General features: G+C 46.8%; 1 protein-coding gene across 6 annotated transcripts in view; it reads left to right on the top strand.

Moving 5' to 3' along the window:
- MAP4K3 (mitogen-activated protein kinase kinase kinase kinase 3) overlaps window positions 1-15,493 on the top strand; it is a 115,228-nt gene that overhangs the window by 23,419 nt on the left and 76,316 nt on the right. For all 6 annotated transcript variants that reach the window (XR_009548902.1, XM_060186920.1, XM_016187220.2 and 3 more), the window contains exon 2: window positions 12,404-12,461. Coding sequence is in view for 4 of the 6 variants with exons in the window: in XM_060186920.1 (XP_060042903.1) it covers window positions 12,404-12,461 (58 nt within the window). In the remaining 2 variants the exon portion in view is untranslated. The remainder of the gene's footprint in view (window positions 1-12,403; window positions 12,462-15,493) is intronic.

The following is a 15,493-nucleotide window of genomic DNA, read 5'->3' as shown; positions in this document are numbered from 1 at the left end:
AGAAGATTCAAGTATAAGACAGCTTTGTGTTTTTTTTTTTCCTTCTTTGTCTAACAGTTTTATGGAATCTGAAATTTTGCAAATTTAAGTGTTTCAAGGTGAGTTTAGATTGTGGTTAGCCAAGAATTTGCTTCTGTAGGCTGTACTTGTGAGTTTCCTGGCCTTTTACATTTTTAGAAATCTAAAGCCTTCGTAGAGACCTACTCACGTTAGGTTATCAGAATTGCAGAACAGATGGTGTTACTAGGCTGGTGTTACTGCTAACATTGTATAATGAAAATTCCATAATCTGATCTGTAACAATTACGGGGAGGAGCCTACCTGGTAAGGCACTTTCCATGTGTACAAAGCATGTTAGAACTCTCAGTGCATCACATGGGGAGACTATGCATTGGGGCAGGATTCAGTGCTGTGGTGACTCTCTCTCTCCCTCTCATATATCTGTAAAAGTTGGCTTTGAGATATGAATTCTCAGCAACAGAAAACAAAAGTGGGGGGGGGGCTTGAAGCTAAAGCACACTGTCTTTTTATTTTATTTTTTAAATTAAAAAAAATTTTTTATTTATAAAAAGGAAAGAAAAAGATTCCTGAAAGTTTAGAAGAATAAATGGAATTGTCTTTCATGTTACTTTACACAGAGCAAGGGTGTTCTGGGTAGCAGGCTGTTGGGCCAGCAGTTACAGTTCTTTCCCTCTTTCTGATGCTCATGTTTGTGATGTGCCCTAAGCTTGTCAGCATCCTGAACTTTCTTTCTTTTTTCTTTTTTTTTAATTTTTTTTTAATTTAAAAAAAATTTTATTTATAAAAAGGAAACACTAGGGAGTCGGGCAGTAGTGCATTGGGGTAAGCGCACATGGCGCAAAGTACAAGGACCGGCTTAAGGATCCCAGTTCGAGCCCTCGGCTCCCCACCTGCAGGGCGGTCAGTTCACAAGCGGTGAAGCAGGCCTGCAAGTGTCTGTCTTTCTCTCCCCCTCTCTGTCTTCCCTCCTCTCTCCATTTCTCTCTGTCCTATCCAACAACAACAACATCAATAACAATAACAATAAAACAACAAGGGCAACAAAAGGGAATAAATAAAAACTAAAAAATAATAAAATAAAAGGAAACATTGACAAAAACCATAGGATAAGAGGGGTGCAAATCCACACAGTTCCCACCACCAGAGCTCTGTATTCCTTTCCCTCCCCTGATAGCTTCCCTATTCTTTATCCCTCTGGGAGTATAAACAAGTATGGACCCAGGGTCAAGCTCCCACTTCACCAACACAAGACTGTCCAGGTCTTAAATAAAATGTATGTATCAGAAAATACTTGAAGAGTAATTGAAGTGACAGCTGCTACCTCCCCCCCCCCCTTTAACTAAGCAGAGGAAAAATTATTTGGCACAGTGATTTTTGGAGCCATTTGAAATGTGGCATGTTTGGGTTCCTGATGCTTTGCAAGAAAATTGAGAAACTTGAAAACTGGGTTATGTGTAGAGTACTTGTGAAATTTCATAAAGTTTTTATCCATCTCAGTAGTAGTTAATGGGGTAAGCTGGGTACCATTTGGGAAATGGAATTCACCCAGTAAAAAGCGAAGGCAGTAAACTGAAGTACAAATTGGACAGAACTGAACAATGAGAATGGAAGGGACCCTGTGGCCACGTCCTGTTACTGTCAAGTCTCCGTCGTGTATGGGTGTTCTGTCAGACACGCTTTGCTCCCCTTGTGAGCTGCAAGGGGTGAGCAGCCCAGGGGGCTCTGTGCTGTCACTAACAAAGGGGAGGAAGCCAGCACTTGAGGTAATAGGAAGCTTGGTTTGCTGAAGCCTTAGGGAAACTCGTGTGTGTGTGTGTGTGTGTGTGTGTGTGTGTGTGTGTGTGTGTGTGTGTCAGTGTGGACATGTATATGGACATGTATAGCTAGCTGGTAAAATCTACTTCTTGTGTATTTGTTTTAGATTTGTCAACAGCACACTACCAATATCTGTTCTTAATTTATTCATTATTTTTCACACATTGAGGGCCCCTTGCAGATGGATTTTTTGCACATTCTGAAACTAGCACTTCATTATGAATTGGTGTTATTGCTTGAATGGAAACAGTGCCATCCTTAAAAAAAAGAAGTAAAGGCTAAGAAGACTGGATAGGTTCCTGTGTCAAAGACACTACAATATAGTCATTTCATTAGTGTGTGTCTGAGCTAGATCGTCTCTCTAATTCAAATGATAAGTGCTAGTCACTATTGCAGAGGATCAATGCTTTGTTTTATTTTGCTTCAAATTAAGGGTTAGGAAGTTATGAAGATTTTCTTGTTGTATTGATATATTTGTATTTCAGAGGCACAGTACTTTGGGGGGGTTGAATTTGGCACCTCTGGGTCCTCCAGCATGCAAGCTCTGTGCTCTTAACATGTTGAGCTATCTCCTTGAGTCTGATGAAATTATTTCAAAATAGAAATGGCTTCAAGCGAGACAGATTTTGCTTTGTTTTAATAGTAAACCTGGACCAGCAGTTATCTGCAGAAACCAGTGTTCCCTTCATTTGACATGATGTGTGCATCCAGTCCACTGCTCTTGGCTTTGTTTTCTGCTCTCTCTTCCTAAGTGAAGCCCTCAGCAATTTAATTAAAACATTTTTTAACAACCACTTGGCAGTTTCCTCCTCCCTGAGCAAATTGGGGTGGAGGTGGGGCTCAGTCCACATCATCAGCAAGAAGAGGACAGGGTCAGCCTACCCAGGGAGGGGGCTGGGTCCTTGAAGAAGTGAGAAGGGGCTCCACTCTATCTTGTGCGCACCTGGGCCTCAGCTGTGGTGGCGGGGGCTTTCCACTCAGAGTGGTGTACTCACACGTGCACATCTGCACCTAGGGTCAGGCTTCTGGACTTGCCTGCGAGCCGCCTCCAGCCTGGCACCCCCAAACAGTACAAGGTCCTTTGACCAATTTTATGCCAAGCCTATCTTCTCATTTCGTTTTGTTAAGTAGCTGAATTCTAACTCTTAAAAATCGCATAAATTATACACCCCTATCATAGCTTTCTACAGTCACTAGTGGTTTTTTTTTTTCTGACCCAAGATTGCCAAGGAGTGATCTTCACTCCTTGCATTTTAGAATTTCCGTCTAAGTAATTTTTTTTTTCTTCCATAATATACCATTAGGAGAATGTAGTATGTGACTTATGGGAGGAAACTCATGTTTCACCTGAGAATGTGATTCAAGATAGACTTAGGTTCTCTCTGCCCTTTATTATTCTGTCCTGTTCAGTTATTCAGTTATTCTGCTCATTTATTCTCTGACTCCTGTTGTTCCTTAAAGAAATTTGATTCTCCCTTTGCAGATAATCTGATGCCTCTTCTGGGTGACCCACACACTCCCATGCCACTGTCCCGCTGAATTTACAGTGCTTGCTGCTACTGCTTTCATGCTCAGAGTTCTTAGAGCAGAGCAGTACTGTTTGCTTGGTTGTCACTAGCCAGGTATGACTGTTGAGATTAACATCAGGTGCTCGAAAGATAGCGCAGTGGGTAAGGCACAGCTTTGCCACCTGCAGGGCACTGAGCACCTGGTGTCAGTCATGGGAGGGGACTTGAGGTACATCATCCAGACTCAACAGTTACTTCACTACCTTTCTGAGATGGAGAGACAGCACATCCCCAGCCTCTCCACACATGCACACAGAGATGGGCTGGCAGTCCCTCGTCCCTGCAGGGCTGCCCTGAGGTAGCCCATGCCCCCTCTCAGGAGCTGGGGAGCAGAGCAAGACTGCAGAGGGGCTCCGCCTGTCTGCCCTCCAGAGGTGCTCAGAGTAGCTTGTGGCTGCCATCCTCTCTTCTGTGCTGGTGCTCAGGCCTCTGCTGGGAGGAGGCTGCTCTCCCAGGAAGCCTGTCACCACCTGCCCTGGCAGATCAGATCTGTGGGGCTCAAAACGCACCTGCCTTAGACCAGGGCATCACTGACAGCCCCCCACCCCCGGCACTCTACAGGGCTCTGAATGCAGGGCTCTCCACCCTGCCCTCACTCTCCTGTCAAGAGGGAGTGCTCTTGTTGGTGTTTTTATTTTTGAAGATGGATTTAATAAACAAGAAAGCAGAGCAGCACCCAGGGATTGAACCCGGGACTCTGGGTCTGTGCACCGTGTGCTCCACCAGCAGAGCTGCCTCCCACCCCCAGTACTTGTTGTGCTTTTAAACTCCGAATCAGAATCTTATATAACCAGCCAGCTGGTTGAGTGTTTGGACTCTGTTCCTAGAGACTTAGATTATTGGATTTAAATACTAACTGTTAGAATTAGAAGGAAACTTGCTGATTTCCTGTTTTGGTTGGGAGTGTGGGGTGGGGAGAAAGCACAAAGGTGACCCCTTCTGAGACCCCTCTACTTGCTCAGATGATCTCTGTGCTCCCCAGCCGAGTCCCAGGCATAGTGCTCTGGTTGGCTGCTGGCTGGGTTACTGTGGCCAGTGTCTCTGGCCTGTTCTACCCAGTACCCACCCTGCCTGCTGCCTGCACTTCATGGTCATGCTGCAGTTCTCTGCTTGCTCTGACTGGATTCACCTGGTGCCTGGAGGAGACCCACTGCCAGTCAGGCAGCACCCAGAAAGCCCTGTCCTTAGACCACATCAGGGGTGACCATTGCTGAACCTCCACTGAATTCTCACAGTTTGGCACTCTAGTAGTTTCCAGGGGCCCCTAATCAGATTGAGAGCCCCCCTTAGCTCTAGATCTGGCCCACTGTCATGTGAGCAGGGTCCCCTGGGAGTGTGTGAGTCCTCCCCCCCACAAATACATGGGGTGAGGAAGAGGGCTATGGGCAATGGTGGTGAGCCAGGTTGGTCCTCAGAGCTGCCTAGCCTGAGTGGCCCAGGGGTTGGGGTTGTGGGCGGGTGTGGGGAGCACTAGAGAGGGCTCAGTATAGCGAGTATTGAGGGGAGTAGTGTGTCAGTGTGAGGAGCACCGGGGAGCATTTATGTCCCTGGCTGGAGCGCAGAGTGTAGATGAGGGAGTGGCAGGAAAGTCTGCCGGGCCAGAGAGTGAAGGCTCCTGATCAGAGACTCACTTCACAGCTGTGCCTTAAATCAGTTCTGTCACCCCACAAACCTCACTCTAAATGCTCACAGACCTAAATGCAGTGCTAAGGCTCTACAACTCTTAGAAAGACATTTAGTCTTTATGAACTTGGGTTTTTCAGTGGTTTTTTGGTCACAATACCAAAGACGCAAACAGAAACCTGATAAGATGGACTTTATTAAAACACCAAAAGCACAAACAACAAAAAACCAGGTAAGATGAGCTTCATCAAAATAGAGCGCCAGCTCCTTGAGTAGGATGTCTGCCCGCCAGATTCAAGCCTAAGCCCCACGTGGGGTGCCTTGATCCTGCTCTGCTGTTTCTCCATCTCTCTGGGTCTGTCTTATTTCTCTTTCTTTCCTCTCTTTTCTCCCTCTTCCTCTCCCTCTCCCTCTCTTTCTCTCTCCTGAAAAAGTTGACCTGGAACAATGAAATCACTCTTGCTTGAGACTCAGCAATGATGTAAAAACAAACAAAACTCGTGTGCTTCAGTGTTGTATGCTTTACATTGGGTTGTTCTAGTTCTCCCCCGCCAAGAGAATTGGATCAGTCCAGTTAGTTTCACGGGCCCACTTGGCCCCGCCCCTGGGAACCCCGAGAGAGAGTTTGAGAGTTCCAGAGTTCCAGAGTGGCAGAGTTAGAGAGAGTGCTTGCGCCGCTGCAAAGAGACAGCAGAGTTCTGTTTGGTGATTAGTTTGTCTTAGTTTATGAATTGTTGTTCCTGAATAAAGAAATACAGCTTCCCTGCCCAGCCGTATGTCTCTGGTCATCTCTGTTACCCGCCCATGAAGCTAGCCCAGCCAGCTAGAGCATCCGAATTTTAACAACAAATGGCGCCCACTTGGACCTGACCTGCGCATCTCTCAGATAAGTAAAGACAATTTGGCTACCTATGCACTATGGCCTTCTCTTCTGCTTGTGAAGAGATCTCCAAAGGCCTCTGCTCTTTCTTCATGAGACTGTTTTGCTGTTTCTGGAACATTTATCTCTGGACCACTCTGTGGTTTCCACTCGCTCGGGCGAACTCAGAACAGCCAGTGGGAATAGCCAGCGGGCGGGAGGCGAGGCGCGGAGCTGCTGTTTCCACCTGGTTAAACAGCCAGCCAGCCGGCTGCGCCCAGACAACCCCGCGCACCACGCCCGCAGCCCGCAGGAGGCTGACGCCAACACGCAGGAGCCCGATGCCACCACACAGGAGCCCAATGCCAGCACGCAGGCCAGCCCACAGGAGCCAGCTCTCCACCGCGTGGGGCAGGGCAGTAGACACGTGATCCCTCCACACTGCTCGGCCACTGCGAGCAGGGCAGCAGACATGACAGGGCCATGGGGCAGGGCCGCGGTGGCTTATCATGGCCACCACCCCTGGGCACCTAGGCCCACGCCTTCTACAAAGCTGACCTGCCTGCCCTCGTGCTATGAATTCTGGAACGATCCCGGACCTCCCGGACCCCCGGGCTCCCTGCCGAAACTGGGCACACGAGATCTCTAGCTGCCGGTCCGGTCTGAAGGCAGACAAGCTGGAGTACGCAGAGATTTGTGCAGAGATCGCAACCTGCAATTCCTAGAAGTGAAGCTGTGCGGGAAGCCACCTCCGGATGGTGAAACCCCCCCCCCCAACAACTAAGACAGTACATATTTAAATTCGTGTTTAAAATGACATGTCTTCGTAACAAAGGTTTCTCCTTGTGTATTAATGACCATGTTTATGTGTATGTTTAAAGTTTGGTAAACAGTAACTTTAAGGCTAAATTCTTATTAGTCAAAGTTAAATGAAAAAGGTTTTCAACGTAATTCTCATAAAGATAAAATTAACTTACATTTAAAGTCTGAGGCAAAAATTAGTTAACAATCAATATATTTTAACTAAGTTGGTCTAAACAAAAGGTTAAATAGACTTGTTGATATGTAAAACTCTCCATTACCTTCTCTATAAGAAATGGTAGATCGCACAATGGCTATGCTAATTATTCTCATGCCTGAGGTTTACTTTCCTGCACACAACTAGGGTGTGACTCCATCTTGAATGGGTGTAACAAAAGGTTAAAACGACGTTGATATGTAAAAGTCTCAAATTCCTTCTCTATTAGAACATTAGATTGTGCTGTGGATATGCTAATAACAAGTTTTGTTTCATAGTAAGTAAATTGCAGCCAGCTGCCTTTGGGACTCTAGGCCGTTCCCCACCCCCATACAAATGTCAGTCGAGACAAGTACGCCCCCCAGAGGCAAGAAATGTTTTTTTTAAGCTGATAAAAGTTTTGCCCACAGAGGCAAAAAAGGCCCCCTCAGGCCTTCCCTTGGCAGCACACTGGTTCTTGTTACTTGCTTGCATGTTTCTCCATGTTTGTGCCAGTTTCTTTTTTAAAAATGCCTGTATGATATATGTTTCTGTTCACCCCACACCCTTGATACTATAGTCATTTAGTTAAAAAGAAAAGGGGGAATTGTTGTATGCTTTACGTTGGGTTGTTCTAGTTCTCCCCCGCCAAGAGAATTGGATCAGTCCTGCTAGTTTTGCGGCCCGCTTGGCCCCGCCCCTAGGAACCCTGAGAGGGTTCCTGAGTTCCAGAATTAGAGAGAGTGCTTGCGCCGCTGCGGGGGGGGGGGGGGGGGGAAGAGGCAGCAGAGTTCTGTTTGGTGATTAGTTTGTCTTAGTTTATGAATCGTTGTTCCTAAATAAAGAAATACAGCTTCCCTGCCCAGCCGTATGTCTCTGGTCATTTCTGTTACCCGCCCGTGAAGCTAGCCCAGCCAGCTAGAGCCGCCGAATTTTAACAACACTTCTGAAAACAGGAGTAGGAATAAAGGGAGGAGAACCCACAGAGTGGGGTTGGATTTGTGCAACTCATGCTACTGATGAAGAAGTGTAGCAGGGTCTGTGAAGAGCCCCCGAAGTTGGCAATAAAGAGCACACCTGAAGATGGATAAAGGCTTGATGATCTCTGGAGCTTGTAGGTATGAGAAGGTGCCCTTAAGTCAAGTGTGGCCCTTAAGTCTCAGCCATAGAGATTCCACTTCACACCCGCAGGGGTGGCTAAGATGAGAGGGCAGAGAACCCCAAATTTTGGCAGAATCGGAGAGACAGGGCCCTGAGACCTGCCTGGGGACAGCATAGCAGTGCAGCCCCTTTGGGAGACAGCCTGACGTGTTCCAGAGGCCAGAGTTACTACATGACTCAGCAGTTTTGCTCTTTGGGCCCCTGCCCTGGAGAACTGAAAACCCAGCCCCCACAGAATGGTGAACCCCAATGTTCATAGGACCCCAGTCATAAAGGTGGAAAGTGAGAACCACCCAGCAGCCTCCAGTGACATGGTGACCGTATACGTGGTGTAAATGAATGTCATCCCAAGACTGAGGACAGAGCTGCCCCAAGTAGACTTCAGCGTGGAAGAGCACAGTGGCAGTGTGGGCCTCAGAGCACAGGCCACTGGATCTCGCTCTCTCTCGTCCTGCTTACAGAACACAGCAAGACAGGGCAGGCCACAGGGACAGGAGCAGGCGAGAGGTGCTAGGGACTAGGTGCCAGCAGGCAGCAGATGTGCTCTATCTGGGTGTCTCTGGGGTGATGAAGAACATCCCCACTTCACTCAGAGGATGGTGATGTGAACATGCTGAAAGCCAGAGCCATACACAGGAGAGGACAAGCTTGTGACAGGTGAACTGCATCCCAACACAGCTGGTGTGGAAGCACTCAATACCAGGCTCAGTGGGAAATGAAAACTCCTGAAGAGTTTGCTTTCTCCTTTTACAAGACAGCTGTTGTCTCAGGCATACAGCATCTGCCTCAGACATTGAAAGCCACCGATGGGCGCTGAGCTTCCAGCAGCCTTCTGACACCCTCCCCGCCCTCCTGCTGTGCTCCATCTACTATGGAGACCCAGAGCTCTCCCCTGCGTGTTTCACCTGCCCATTCCCTCGGTTTAAGTCGCACCTATACTGAGGTCATCCTGTGGCTGTCTTCTTCAGGCTCACCTCACTCAGCAGGAGGCCCTCTGTTTCATCCATTGTTAGCAAAAGGCAAGACCCCGTGTTCTCACAACTGAGTATTAGTCACTGTGCATCTAGACCCTGGCTTCCTTGTTCATTCCTCTGCCATTGGCCACTGGTTGGTCCCACTCCTTCGATGAACTCAGGTACCCAGGTGTCTCTGTGGAATGTGGACTTGTGTTTGGAGAGTGTTACACTAAAGCACAAGTGGATCTGAAGGTCACTTTCAGAGCACGTGCAGAAGGGATGGTGTTGTGGGCAGACCTGGAAGCTCGGGACATTTCTCCTTGGTTCTGTGACCCTGGGTAGCTCTGAGAATTATGCCTGACCGATACAGAATTAGACATTGTTTACTTGATACAGGTGATATTTTACAATATTGACCACATCTCTGTTTCCTCCTACAAAATTTGTTCTGAATGTTTGAGAAAAACAATACTACATAACAAAGTAGTAGGAACAATATATATACATATATATTTAAATAATATTCGATAGAGGCAGCCAGAAATCGAGAGGGAAGGGGATGATGGAGAGAGACAGAGAGACACCTGCAACACTGCCTCACCACTCGCAGCTTTGCCTCTGCAGGTGGGGACCAGAGGCTCAAACCCAGGGCTTTGTGCACTATAACATGCACTCAACCAGGTGTGCCACCACCCAGTCCCGCAACAATATTTTTTTAGTATTCAGTGGTGCAGGGGTTTTGTGCATTCATGATTTCACTCTTCTAGACTGAGTCTTTCATTCTTTTTATGTCAGAAAGGGCGGAGGGGAGGGAGAGGGGAGAGACCCCACAGCACTACTCCACCATCCATGGAGCTAACTAGGTACTTCCTTCCTTTGTGCTCCCATGTGGTGCCAGGGCCTGATCCAAGGTCTCGTGCATGGTAAGGTGCACACTGTACTGGACGAACCATCTCCCGGTCCCTTTTTTATATTTACTAACCTTGACTATTGTAACCTATAAACAGTAAAATATGAATTATGTTAGCCAGAAGAGCTCAATTCTTGATGACCCATAATACTTTAAAGACATCTTACTGAACATGGGTTTTCATACAGAAAGTTCAATAATTTCAGTCTCTTGGGGGGAAAAAATGTATCTTACTTTAACCCTATAAATAAATTACATATTGAAGATTTCAGCGAGCCAACAAAAGAAATGCTGTGGTGTTCGCTGACATGGGATAATCATGACTTAGAACTCTTGTTACCCTTTGGGAGATACTGGACTTGGGAAGCCTGAAGATTAGTCACACCTGGACTGGTGCTGCCTTTTTGCCATTTGCATGCCAGCTTGCTGCTCTTTGATTCAGGGTGTGACCCAGGGTGTCAGTAGTGGCTGTGTCCCTTTTGTCACCAGGGAGCAGCTTCTCAGCACTCAGCTTAAGCAACCGTCCTGGAGTCCTCACCTCTGCACTCACACACTGATCTCACCCACACGCTGGATTGTTTTTGAGTAGACAGAAAACAACCATAGCAGGGTTTCTTTAAAAAAAAAAAAAAAAAAAAAAAAAGATTGATTTACTTTACCTCCCAAGATAGCAGCACTTGGAAACATGCAGTGCCAGGAGTCAAACTCAGGACCTCATGCTTGCAAATCCAGTGCTCTGCTGCTGTGCTGCTTCCCAGGCACTACCATGGCAGGCTCTTGGTAGAGAACTGAGGAGTGGGGAGACCCCACCTAGACTCATTGTATTTGGAGAAAGGCTGTAAAAGCTGTGGGCTGGAAGACAGCATGGCGGAAATGCCCAGCAGAGGAGACGATCCCTGGAGCAGGGGCAGGCCATGTGATGTGGGCTCTGCTAGCTGGGGGGTGAGCTGAGTGTGTGACAGCAGAAGACCCCTAGGATACATGCACCCGGGACCATCAGGATCTTACTCCTACCCCATCAACACCACCTCTGTCCACCGATAATATCTCATTCCCAGGAAGGGACATTCTTCTCTTCCTTTCTCTCTCTTCTCTTTTCCTTCTTCTCTCTCTCCCTCTGCCTCCTTCCTTCTCCCTCTCCCTCTTCTTCTCCCTCTCCCTCTCCCTCTCCCTCTCCTTCTCCCTCTCCCTCTCCCTTCACCTGACACACACAAGTACTGTTTTTTACATCATTCTGCATCCATCCTTCTCCTTCTGTCTTCCTTCACATCACATGATTCCTTCATTCTTACCTAGTGTGATCCATTTGAAATGCCTGTCTCCTTTAATGGAATCTAGTTCAGTGGGAAGCAAGAATTGCAGCCTGCTACACATCCTGTTGTTCCTAAGTTGGCATTGCCAGTGTTTTTTGGTAGTGGAGATTTTTTTTTCCCCTGAAGGAATAAATTTTCTCTGCAAACCTCATCGTATAATTTGTATGGGGTGGTCTTTTAATTCTTTTGCTCTTTGAGTGTAAACATTAAGCCTTCTGTTTCAGTACTAGCTGCATCTCCTGTTTACCTGTTCAGAGCCTTGGCTAATGTTTTTGTTGGGCTGGTTAATGCAGTTATCCAACCCCACAGGCAGCTCACTTCTGTCACTCGCTGATAAGGAAGTGTCATAGTTGGAAGCTATTCTGAATTGATCTGTGATCGGGAATTTCACGTGCACGGATCCTCAGTGGCTGGTTTGAAAATGAACACATTTCAGTTAACAGTTTACATAACAGCCAAATCATTTTTCTGATCTAATTATAAAAACATTTTAAGTTGACAAAGGATCACTACCATTTCTATGCAAAAAGAAGATAGTTCCTTCTTGTTGGAATAGTATTACAGTTGGATACCAGGAATCCAGCACTGTGGATTGATTTTTTTCCCAGTGATTTTATTTTTAATTTGTGGTTTATAAGAAGATATTTGGTTTGTATTGAAGTGTGTTTATTTGATTGTAGCATCAGGTGTGCTTAAACAAAGCAGGGCAGGAGGGGGCCCTTTTCATAGTTTGTGTTAGGTTCCCGTCATAGAAAGTTTTTAAACACCAAAGTTCAAGACTTCTCAGCTCAAAGCTGTCCCCAGCCTGTGGACTGGCTGGTGCTGGTGAGAGGTTGTGTCTCTGTCCCAGCACTATTAGGTACACCCTCACCTGCTCCTGCCTCAGTGTCCCCACCTACAGCCTAGAGCTGAGGCCAGCAGCACCCTCATCAGACTTCGGGGAGGACTGTGAATTCGCATAGAAAGCACTGAGGATCCAGTTCTGATGTATTCAGTGCGAGCACTAGCTGTGTGATTGTCACACTGCTGGATGTATACACACAGCTGATTGCTTTGTAGATATGAACCACTTGGGTAGATCTTACTTTAATGGAGATCTCTGTAGAATTGATGTAAGCTGTTAAGCCGCCATAGCATTTTGAATGCTTTGCTCACAATGCCCTTTTCTTTCCCTTTTTAGGCACGGAATGTTAACACTGGTGAATTGGCAGCGATTAAAGTGATAAAGCTGGAACCAGGTAAATTCATCAATGTCCCATGCTGCTCCCAGCCTTGAAGGCTGGCTTCATTGATGATCTATCAGCAAGCTCTCGTTTCTCCTAACTTCTGGGAAGTGGGACTGGCACCTGCTCTGTTTCTTTGGAACCGTGGGTGCATTGTTCGTTTTTCCTCTGAAAACTCGGTGAAGGTGAATGAAGGAGTGGGCTCTTGGGAGACATGCTCTGATCATAGTAGTGCTGAGGTGACATGGACCAAAAGTGGAGCATTTCGGGAACTTGCTCCTGTAGTGGGGTAGGAGTGTGATGCATGGGAAAGATCAAAACTGAGATTTGAGAAGCTCTTGGCCAGTCCTTAGTGCTCCTGTCCCCCAACCCCCACCCTCATCCCCATTCTGTGGGTCTGGCCCAGTGAGTGGCTGCATTGTCATGTCTCAGGTTTCTAAACTGTAGATCCAATCCCCAAATGTGAGGTGTTGGTGATATCTTTTTTTTTTTTTCTTATTTTCCCTTTTGTTGCCCTTGTGTTTTTTTTTTTGTTGTTGTTGTTGTTGTAGTTATTGTTGTTACTGATGTTGTCATTGTTGGATAGGACAGAGAGAAATGGATAGAGGAGGGAAAGACAGAGAGAGGGAGAGAAAGATAGACACCTGTATACCTACTTCACTACCTGTGAAGCAACCCCCTTGCAGGTGGAGAGCCTGGGGCTCGAACCAGGATCCTTACACCAGTCTTTGTGCTTTGCACCACATGTGCTTAACCCACTGTGCTACTGCCCGACCCGCAATATCTTTTTTTAAAAATTTTTATTCCCTTTTGTTGCCCTTGTTTTATTGTAGTAGTTATTATTGTTGCTATTATTGTTGTCATCGTTGTTGGATAGGACTGAGAGAAATGGAGAGAGGAGGGGAAGACAGAGAGGGGCAGAGAAAGACACCTGCAGACCTGCTTCACCGCTTATGAAACGACTCCCCTGTTGGTGGGGAGCCAGGGGCTCAAACTGGGATCCTTACATCGGTCCTTGCACTTCACGCTTAACCCACTGCACTACCGCCCAACTCCCTGTTGGTGATATCTTAGCAGCTACCAGCCATCCCTGGTATTGTGACACCCCCTCTCCAGACCCCTAAACACTTACAGTCTCTGGTTTTTGTCTCTTCCACTTTACATACAGAAATCAGAATCCCTGTGTGTAAAATGCATTTAATGTGCATTCAGGCCTTAAAAGAGAAAAGTCTAAATTGTTTTTGTACTTCATCCAGCTCGTCAGTAGAGTAGGAATCTTCACTGTTTTTGCCTTGTCCACCCCTACCTCAGAGACACAGTCTTTCTTTCCCTAAAACTCCAGTATGTCTGCCCTTATAAAACACTGGCATATCTGTATATGCCAGCATGCAGTGACCTGAGTCAGGAAATGACGGCTGATACAGTGTATTACTCAGTCCACAGTGGCCTCAATAATGTCCTTTTAAGGCAAAAGAAAACCCAGGACCATGTGTTCCGTTGCGTTGCCAGGTCTCTTGAATTTCCTTTACTCTCAAAGAGGCCTTGGGCCTTTGTTCTGAATGTCAGGTGTAGTTACTGCTACTGAGACATCGTTGTTCTAGACTCTCCTCAGGGACAGCAAGGAAAGAGATGTGTGTATCCTAGCTGGACATACAAGTACCTGTGCACCTGCTCCCCTCCCCACCTGTCCATACAAAAGCAGAGTGTGAGAAGCCACCGGGAGCAGATGGCGCCTGGGAGAGGTCAGCTGAGAGTGAGGTGATGGCAAAAGCAGTTTGAGAGTCTCTGTAGCATGTAGGGGAAACTGAGTGGTGGGGGAGAGCATACAGGTGATGGAACAAGGCTGAGAGAGCTTGGGAAGGATCGGGACTAGGTCAGGAGGGACCTCTTTGCAGAGGAAGAAAAGACCTCTCTGGGAACCTGTCTGGAGAGGGCCCAGGGGTACAGAGAGATGTGTGTGCTAATTAGCTGTGGGGGGCAGGTGGAGGCAGCTGTTTACTGCAGGGCCTCGCTTTTTCCCATGGAAGAGGGTGCTCCTTTGTAGAGAGCAGAGCAGAGGTAATTTGAGTCTCTGAAGAATAGAGGATATGGCATTTTATTCTTGTTTCATTAACTCATAGGAAATAGGGAGATCTGACCCGTGGTCAGTGGGGGAGTGTTGGACAGTGTTTTGTACCTAATTGAAGTGTCTCCTTGCAACATCATGTCACCAATTTTCACCTATTAAGAATTCCTTTCTCTCAAAGCTAGAGTAATGGGAAAGTAGTGTTAAGGGAGTTAGACAAGGCAACACGCAGAGGTAGGTAAACTTGTCTCTATTTTAAAAATGCCTCATTAGTGGATTTCCTGTCCTCTTAATTATGTAGCCATGTGACCTTTTCCCCAAAGTCTTAGGATAACAAGTATATATTTACGATAAAGAGCATATATTCAACCTTGGTGCCTTCAGAGTAAGTAAGAAGTTAGAAGGAAGAAAGGAAGAAAGAGCCAGCAATACTAAGAGCAGAAAAGTGGAAGGCAGTGTCCAGATGTGTCCCCTCCACACCCTCACCCTCCTCAGTGGCTCCCGATTCCAGATGGGGCCTGCAGGCCAGGGTCTGCTCCACATGGCACTGAGGAAGGTCTCCTTCCTCAGCTTCCACTGAAGACTGTAGCATCTAGCAGAATGCACTTCCTTGGTGTGTCACATATGAAATTGTAACCCCAGAGGCCTTCACAGTGAACTGTCAGCCCACACCCACTGCCTGCCTTTCAAAGGTGGCTTAGCTGGCTCCTCCCAGGTGCACAGTGACAGGGACACCTCTTCATGCCCCTCTGTTGGCTCTTGAGGTGTTTTCCTGGAGAAAATGTCTGTTCAGGTCTTCTGCCCTTTTTTCATATCATTGTTTAGGGGATTATTAATTTATTTTTGTTGTTGACATGTGTGTGAGATTGTTATATATTTTACATGTCAGTCACCTCCTTTCCCATCAGATCTGTATGTGGCTTACAGATAGTTTTTCCTACTCTGTAAGTTGCCCCTTCATTTCTGTTGGATGAGTTTTGCT

This window comes from Erinaceus europaeus, chromosome 3 (genome assembly GCF_950295315.1).
Source record: "Erinaceus europaeus chromosome 3, mEriEur2.1, whole genome shotgun sequence".
Lineage (NCBI taxonomy): Eukaryota > Metazoa > Chordata > Mammalia > Eulipotyphla > Erinaceidae > Erinaceus > Erinaceus europaeus.
The sequence above is the reverse complement of the archived record's forward strand: the minus strand, read 5'-3'. Positions and strand labels throughout refer to the sequence as shown.